General features: G+C 40.0%; 1 protein-coding gene across 1 annotated transcript; it reads left to right on the forward strand.

The window, feature by feature from the left end:
- The first annotated feature begins 217 nt into the window (after positions 1-217).
- On the forward strand, positions 218-5195 carry LOC310954450 (enhancer of rudimentary homolog). The gene is made up of 4 exons (XM_083923897.1): positions 218-295; positions 1325-1412; positions 2047-2167; positions 4935-5195. Exons 1-4 carry the CDS (start codon positions 293-295, stop codon positions 5035-5037), a joined length of 315 nt encoding a protein of 104 aa, XP_083780023.1. The 5' UTR covers positions 218-292; the 3' UTR covers positions 5038-5195.
- The last annotated feature ends 2902 nt before the right edge of the window (positions 5196-8097 follow it).

Raw genomic sequence — 8097 nt, forward strand, 5'->3', positions numbered from 1 at the left:
TTTGGTCTTATTTACAGAAGTACCTTTCAAAATATTTATTATAGATGTAAAGTAAAAGATGAAATAATTACTTATCATTAACAATCCCAAATATTAGGCCGGTGAAGCTCCCACTTTTTTTGCAAAACACTTTGAAAGGTACTTCTGTAAATTTCTTTTTAAATAAAGTTTTAAAAAATAAAATTAAAAAAAGGTTAGTTGGTTGTTCTTCCGGTGTCGCAGGTCAAATCGTCCGTGAAGAAGCAAGATCCAGGAAAAATCGACGGACACCAAGTGAAAAACTAGCAACGTCATGGTCAGTACGTTGTGATATAGTGTTTGGAGCGTGCGTGTGTGTGTGTTAATGAAGACCAGTGATAGTAAAAGCAGCGAGTCTGTTTTATTTGAGCAGATAAAAGTGTTGTAATAAGACTGAAGGCTCTCTGTGCTAACGTGAGCACGTCGAGCAGCTGCTTTGAAGCACACAGACACAAACACACCTCAGATTTACTGCTAACCAGCCCCGCAGCTATCTCATGTTTGTGGGTTATTAGCTACTTTATTATCGCTTAAAGTCAATGTTGGCTAACAGCTAATCTACATAAAGACCCCGAGGCTCAGGTGCGCGTGTTCGATTGAACTTTTGTTTTATGGTCACGGACTTACAAATAACATATCACGGCAAAATCGTATTCACTTTTAACTGCTAATATGTCTCAATAAGACCTCAAACTTCATTGCAATCATCCATCAATAATAATAGTAATAATACATTTTATTTGTTGGCACCTTTCAAGATATGGCGGACTAAATATAACTTAAGTCTCAATAAATAAATGTAATACATTAATAAATACCTAATGCATGAATACATAAATGAAAGAATGAATAAATAAATGCTTTACATTTATTTCCACATTTTTGTTCACCTGCATTTATTTATTTCTGTATTTCTGTGTCCATGTGTTAATGAGGTAGGACATCCCATTTATTCATGCTTTTACTTATTTATTGAAACTTAAGTCGTGTTTAGTCATCTATATTAAAGATACCCAGGGACAAATTAATAAAAGCAAAAATACAAATTAGTTAAAAACATTTAAGTCAAAAAATAAAGTTGGATATGGTGAAAGTTATGTCTGGTATGCTAATCTAAACACATATGTTTGAAGTTTTCCTTTTAAACGATGACATTAATTTAGTTAAGTAACCACCAGAGCGTAAGCAACGTCTTCCAGTTGGTAAGTCCGCAGGTCTCTTCCCTGTTTCATTATTTGTCTGCATGACTAATGGGCTGTCACAACCTGGAAGCAAGAAAACAAAATGAATACATTTGTTTTTTCAGTCTCACACCATCCTGCTGGTGCAGCCCACCAAGAGGCCGGAGGGAAGGACGTACGCCGATTATGAATCAGTCAACGAGTGTATGGAAGGTGAGAGGCGCACTCCTACACCGACACGTAATGACGCCTCCACTGTGTAGACGCCCTCACTCTAACTGGATGACCCTCCTCTGAAACACAAACAATCGTCTCTAGTTTTACCATTTTAAGCCCCTTGAACATTTTCACAAAACTTCCAATCTAGCGTGAGTCTGTATCTGTAAATAAACTAGTTGTATCTGTTAATATTCACCGTTGACACGAATGCAGCTTGTGTAAACTCATGCCAGGAAATGATGGTTCCACTGGGTAAGACGTATAAATAAAACCACCTACCAGATGTTAGTGAGCAGCTGTAAAGCACATGTAACATTTCTATGAATGTATGTATTTATATTATGTAATAATAATGTGTATGATTAATATATTATATGGATCACTGAAATGTGCCCCATCATATATTTTTAAACTACATTTGTCAGATATTCAGATTATTTTATACAGTGCAAGTTTGAACTAATTCCTTAATCGGTGGCAGGAATCAAAACAGAGTCCAGTCAACAGGAAAACGTTTTTAAATTAATCTTTTTTTTTTTTTATCCTCGAATTAATGTAGATGATTAATAATGAACATGTTTTGCATTGATTGTTTAAAACACTGGATTTGTTCCTGTTTCCTGTGCAGGTGTGTGTAAGATGTACGAGGAGCATTTAAAGAGAATGAACCCCAACAGTCCGTCGATAACGTACGACATCAGTCAGCTGTTTGACTTCATCGATGACCTGGCCGACCTCAGCTGTTTGGTGTAAGTTTGACAAGAACACAAACTAACAACAGTAATAATTAAATGTGATTGTAGAACGACACTTCGGTTGGACTCCACAACTATATCATACCCGAATAGAGTCCCACTGATTGTATCTTGAGGGGAGCCATGAAGATGGTCACATTTCAAGATATAAGACACAAACTATGAACTGTATTAAATTAAAAACTCTGTTATTTCCAAGTCCTCCATTATATGAGTCAAATTTATCAACAGGTTGTATCGATTAATCCGATGAGCCGTTTGTGTTTTTCGCCAGCGATGCCTGCGATTGAATGGGAGCTGTCATTAGAAGTGTACTTTTTCTACTTTTACCTGTACTTTTTATGCAACATTACTTTTGACAACGATGTCTAGGTAGTTGGTAAAGAACCTGTGCAATTCTCCGCTGCTCCAACAGCAGTGGGAAACTTCAAACTTTGGAAAAAACTGAATGAATGACGCAAACCTTTACGTCTGAAGAGTGCCCCTGTCTGAGCCCGTACAATCTACATCGATTCCCTGGGCGTGCAGATGTTTGCCAGAAGAGGATCAAGAATATTAACAGAGGGGACTTTGTTCCCAACAGCAGCAGCACGCTGAGTTTTGGTTCACACTGGTCAATCTCACAGTGAACAGCACGCGGCTGCCTAGCTAAACACAGTGAAAATGGGATGTCAGCTAAGCTAGCACTGCTAAGCTAGCTCACGTTAATATAACGTAGATCGCTCAAACTACTCTAACTAATGAACACAATGTAAACGTCAAGTAGATGAGCTAATCAGGGATGGAGGTTAATAATTAGAAGCACTCTTCATGAGGTAAGGGTTTGTTTAACTTAGTTTTTTCCAAAGTTGAAGGTCCCCACTGCTGTTGGATCAGCAGAGAATTGCACAGGTTCTTCCTGACTTCCTAGACATCGTAGTCAAAAGTAATGCTGCATAAAAAGTACAGGTAAAAGTAGAAAAGGTCCACTTCTAATGACGGCTCCCATTCAATCGCAGGCATACTGGAGGGAGACGCCACTGCAGTGATGGCGACTTGTTCACGCCCGGTACTTCTGCTGATTCTTCTATAGAAGCAAGCCGTTTAGATGTTCCCATTGACAACAGAGCAATAAGCAGATATTATGTTTCACAGATGGTTTGAACTTCCATGTGGAGGTTTCATTGTCCAAAATCAGTTAGAGGAGTGAAAGTGCACTTTAAAATCCCCCAATAGCATTATGGCCCTCCAGTACTCCTAAACATGACGAATATTAAAGTTGAGTCTGAATACTTCACCATATATATTAACTTTAGTCATTGAATGAGCCATCATTTATTCATCCCAGGGGGAACATTTTTTGCATGCACAGCAATCTGTTCTCAATTATCCTTACACTGCATTTTTGTAGTAGCATTAAGTAAAAACATATATATTATAAGTAAGAATATTCATCATCCTTACAAATTTATACACCCTACACAGTTTGCAGGGAAATGGCACATAACGCGACAGCAGTGTCAGCCATGTGTGTGTGTCAGTATCCATGGTAACCACTGTTTCCTGCCCGTGGGAAGGAGGTTGGCACATGTATCCCACAGTTTACCTGTTTATTTATTTACACCCTCCCATGTAGACGTTCCAGCAAAGCTGTGAGTGAGACTTCATGTGGAGTTAGTCCATCGTGAGAGGGGCCAGTTTGGGACAACAGCCTGAATCCCCAGAGACACAGGAATACTTGGTTATAGGGCAAGAATTCAGTGTAATATAGCTTCTTTCAATGGCGTAGATATCATGAAATAAAAAACCTAATTTCATGAAACACAATTATGTCACTGAACACTAACATTGGATTCCCTTCCACGTTGTTTCATCTGTGCAGCTTTGGGTTAAAATCTGATTGTATATCTACTTTTGTTTATAGTTTTGGTACTTTTAATACTATCAAATGTGGATATTGTATAATTTTAGTTTCATTCCCAGGAGCCCGTTTTCTGTGTAAGGACTCTTCTCATGCTGCTGCAGAGGTTTGCTGTTATTTTGAGCAGTATTAGTGGTTAAAAAAGACGTTTTAATGCCTTCACCATACTGCCCAGAGCTAATCACTGTTAGCCACATCCGGCTGTTAGCGACTCTCCGTTAATAGTTTATACATGAAAAAAACTCTCGATTGCTTGTTTGATGCATGTAATTGCTGGAAAAAGACGATTGATTTTGTGCTGGAATGACATAATTACAACTTAATGACATTAAGTTACCTTGAAAGCTCTATGAACCGTGTATAAAAAACATCCCCAGTAGTTTTATGACAATTTGATTTGACTAAAGATAAAAGACTAAAAGTTCCAGACTTTCTTGTGCATTTAGTAGAATGTGGAAAAGGTAAAAACGGCAAAAACTGGCAAAAAACGGGCCGCCCAAAGCTCACCATACAGAGGCTAAATCCTCGCTGCAGCAGCCCGGGTTTGACTCTGTTTCTCTCTCTGCCATATTTCCTATCAACCTTCAGCTGTATTTTCAAATAAAAGGCATAAAAAAGCCACAAAAACCTCAAACCGCTGCAGATTTCCTGATGACACCTCTATGCCTAAAAATACTGATAATTTAGGGCATTTTTGTTAATTTGGGTGATTCAATTCAGAGGTTCAAGCGTACGTGTGTGTGACCGCTCTGAAGTGTCCTTGAGAGGACAAATAAAAAAAGGGAAAGTGTCTCATTGGATTTGTTTTTCTGTCTAATTGTGCAATAGAGAAAGGGAATAATCTCCTGCGCTGCCTTTCAGGTATCGTACTGACACACAGACGTACCAGCCGTACAACAAGGACTGGATCAAAGAGAAGATCTACGTGCTGCTTCGCCGTCAGGCCCAGCAGGCGGCAAAGTGAAGCCTCGGAGGGTCGCTATCATTTTGTCCGATCTGTAACTTGTGTTCAAATGGTTTGAATAACTTGTTTTGAGAAGTTTTTGACAACGTTTTTTAAAGTTCTCTTGAAGGGGAGTCGCATTTTGTATTCTAATGTTTGCCTATTAATAAACATTTCATTTAAATAACTAAAGTTTGTCCTTTTCCTTCTATTCGTTTCCGTCATTTCTATTCTACATCTATATTGTCCTCACTTTTCTTGGACATATTCCTCATTTCTCTGTTTTTCGGTTTCATTCACTTTCACATTCACATTCAGTTTGTAGAAAATTGATGCATCATGGTGTTCGTTAACTACTGCAAATAACTTCCCTTTTTTTGTTTTTGTTCTGTCCTATCTCATCACCCTTTTCTCATCCTCTTTTTGTCAGGTTCTGTTTTTACTGTTTTATTCCTCACTGTTTCTGTATTTCCCCGTCTTTCTCATGCTGTCGACTGTAGAAAAGTGCGACTAAAGACAGTTTGCCTGCAGTCTTGCTCGAGGTTTTTTACTCTCTGGGAAAATTGACAGTTTCTTGGACTAAAAAAATGAAATATTCCTCCTCCCTGTAGTTTTCCGTCCTGTCTTTTCTTCTTTAGCTCTCTCTGTATGCCTCTGAGAGTCGCTGTGGCCGGAGGCATTGCCCATCCGTCTGTCCCACTCTCACTAACGCAATAGCTCAGGAATGCCTTCAGGGATTATCTTCAGATTTGGCACAAACGTGCATTTGGACCAGAGGTTAAACTGATTAGATTCCAGAGGTCAAAGGTGAAGGTCACAGTTTGTCCATAAGTCAAGAATTCCTCTGTTAATTATGACATGTCACAAATGTCTAACAGGACAAAAGGATGAAGTGAGGACATTTTCTGTCAAATTTTAAAAGGTGACATGTTTCTGTCATAACTCAGGAACATAGGGGAGACTTTGGGTCAGATACTGAATTGGCGACTGAATGTTTTGATCCTTTGTTCTGCCGGGTTCAAGATATGTTTAGGATTCAGCTTTTCTTAAAGTCCTTCAACGTCTGCAGCGTTTATTACGGTGTAGGGTTAAATCTGTGTTATTTTGTAATAATGTAAAGTAGACTTAAAGAAAATGAGTAATTGGAACAAACTGGGATCATATAACAGACACTTAAATCTTGAGTTATTACTTCAATAATTTTTTGAGTGAGGTTATGTGAAAGAGTCACGCCAAATTCTTGAGAGGGTTAAGTTGTTATTTTTATCGAGAAATGCTGTTGGGGTGTTACAGAAATATAGTTATTTTTAACTAACTTTAAAAACCTTTAGTTTCAAAATCGATCATTCATTCTTTTGTTTTCTCTTATTCTCCTTTATTCCTCTTTCCCCTATATATATATATATATATATATATATATATATACACATATATTTTTACCTCTGCCTCCTGAACACTTTGATGTTGAAAGGTGACATTAAGGACGTTAATCAGCCTATGGGGATACAATTTCAAAGATCCTTCTTCCATTGGATCAACTTCTTTTAATCCTATTTCTCTCATTCGCCCTTTTCTTCTTAAGTTTTTAGTTCTAAGCTGTTTTCCTCCTCTCCATCCTCAACAGAACATAAAAAAAGTGTAAATAACCATGATAAAGTGCTTTCCAGTCGTGCACGTGGTAATCTCATTTCAACACAACACAGTGGCAAATTAACGCCTCTAAATATTGATTTCGGTATTTACAGCTCTCTGGACTTAAGGGAATTAAAAATCAATAAGATGCACGCACACATTCAGAAAAAAAAACCAACCCATCTGTATGGGTGAAGAACGAGCTCCACGGTGAGGTGCGGGGGACATTTGGATTGTCTGCCGCCTGACGGAGCGCAGGAGGCGGCCAGCTTCCTCTGCTGCAGACGCGCCGGTGCTGAAGCTGGATCCGCGCCGCCTCTCTGTTATTTTTCCTCCACCTTTGTGTTGTGATCGGCTCTCCCAGTCCTGTTTCTCACACCCACCCCGGTACCCCTCCTCCTCCTCCTCCTCCTCCTCCATCCCACCCTACCCTACCCCATCCACCGCCACCCCCTCTCCTCCTTTTAGCATCTGAAAAGACCACTGAGTGAGAATCGATGGCGCAGAGGCCCGCTTGACAGGACAATAAACCACAAAGAAGGGGTGAGTTTTTTTCTTCCTCTCCTCTTGCTTGTGTGGTTTGTTTTTTTTGTGAATTGAGGAATTTACTCTAATGGCACAAGGATAAGGGGGGAAATGGCTTGAGGCTGGCAGCGTGGAAATGATATTTAACACAAGGCATCTTTTGTTACCGCGATATGATTTACAGCAGCTGCCGTGGTCCCACTCACTTCAGGGAGGAGATCATATTTTTTTTAAAACAAGAAATGAGGGACATATCACAGGGGGGCGAGCGGCTCCGCATCCTGCATGTTTTTGGGACATTCATTTCACATGAACACACATTCACCTTATGTAACCTACAAATGTATCAGTGGATCCTGGTGCTGTTATTGCCGGAGAACAGCGTGCACTTGCCGCTGCAGGTTTAGATGAGGGTCGTTTGCCTGGATTTCATTGGGCGCTGCGGTACCTCGAGGGTGTTAATGCGGTTGTCGTGTTGTAAACAAAAATATGTCAGCGGGACCGGAGAGGGAGGTTTGTCTTGGTTATTTAAGGGACCTCCCCTGGCTGTGCGTAATGTTATAATTGGCTTGAACTGTGCCGAGGTTGTTCTTTTTTTTTATTCCAGCCATGAGGAGAGAGGATAAGTCCCATCCGAGACGCAGGGGGAGCCGTCTATTTACAGCCGAGGAGGGTCTCATGTCTGTGCTGTGATAGCCACAACAATAGCTTCCATTTTCCCCTCATCTCCATCAGCGTCACGCATGATCGATACGGTGTGGTTATTGGGAACAGGTTTGTTTCTTCAGCGCCGAGGAGAAACTGATGAATCACGTATTGATCTTTTCCGTCTCACCGGCTGAGGTGTGATGTGTTTTGGCTGCTGGTAACCTCAAGTGACCTGACACAGCATGTGGTGGTGTGTTTTTGCCTCCTCTCACCTCC

This window comes from Echiichthys vipera (assembly GCF_963691815.1).
Source record: "Echiichthys vipera genome assembly, chromosome: 12".
Classification (NCBI taxonomy): Eukaryota; Metazoa; Chordata; class Actinopteri; order Perciformes; family Trachinidae; genus Echiichthys; species Echiichthys vipera.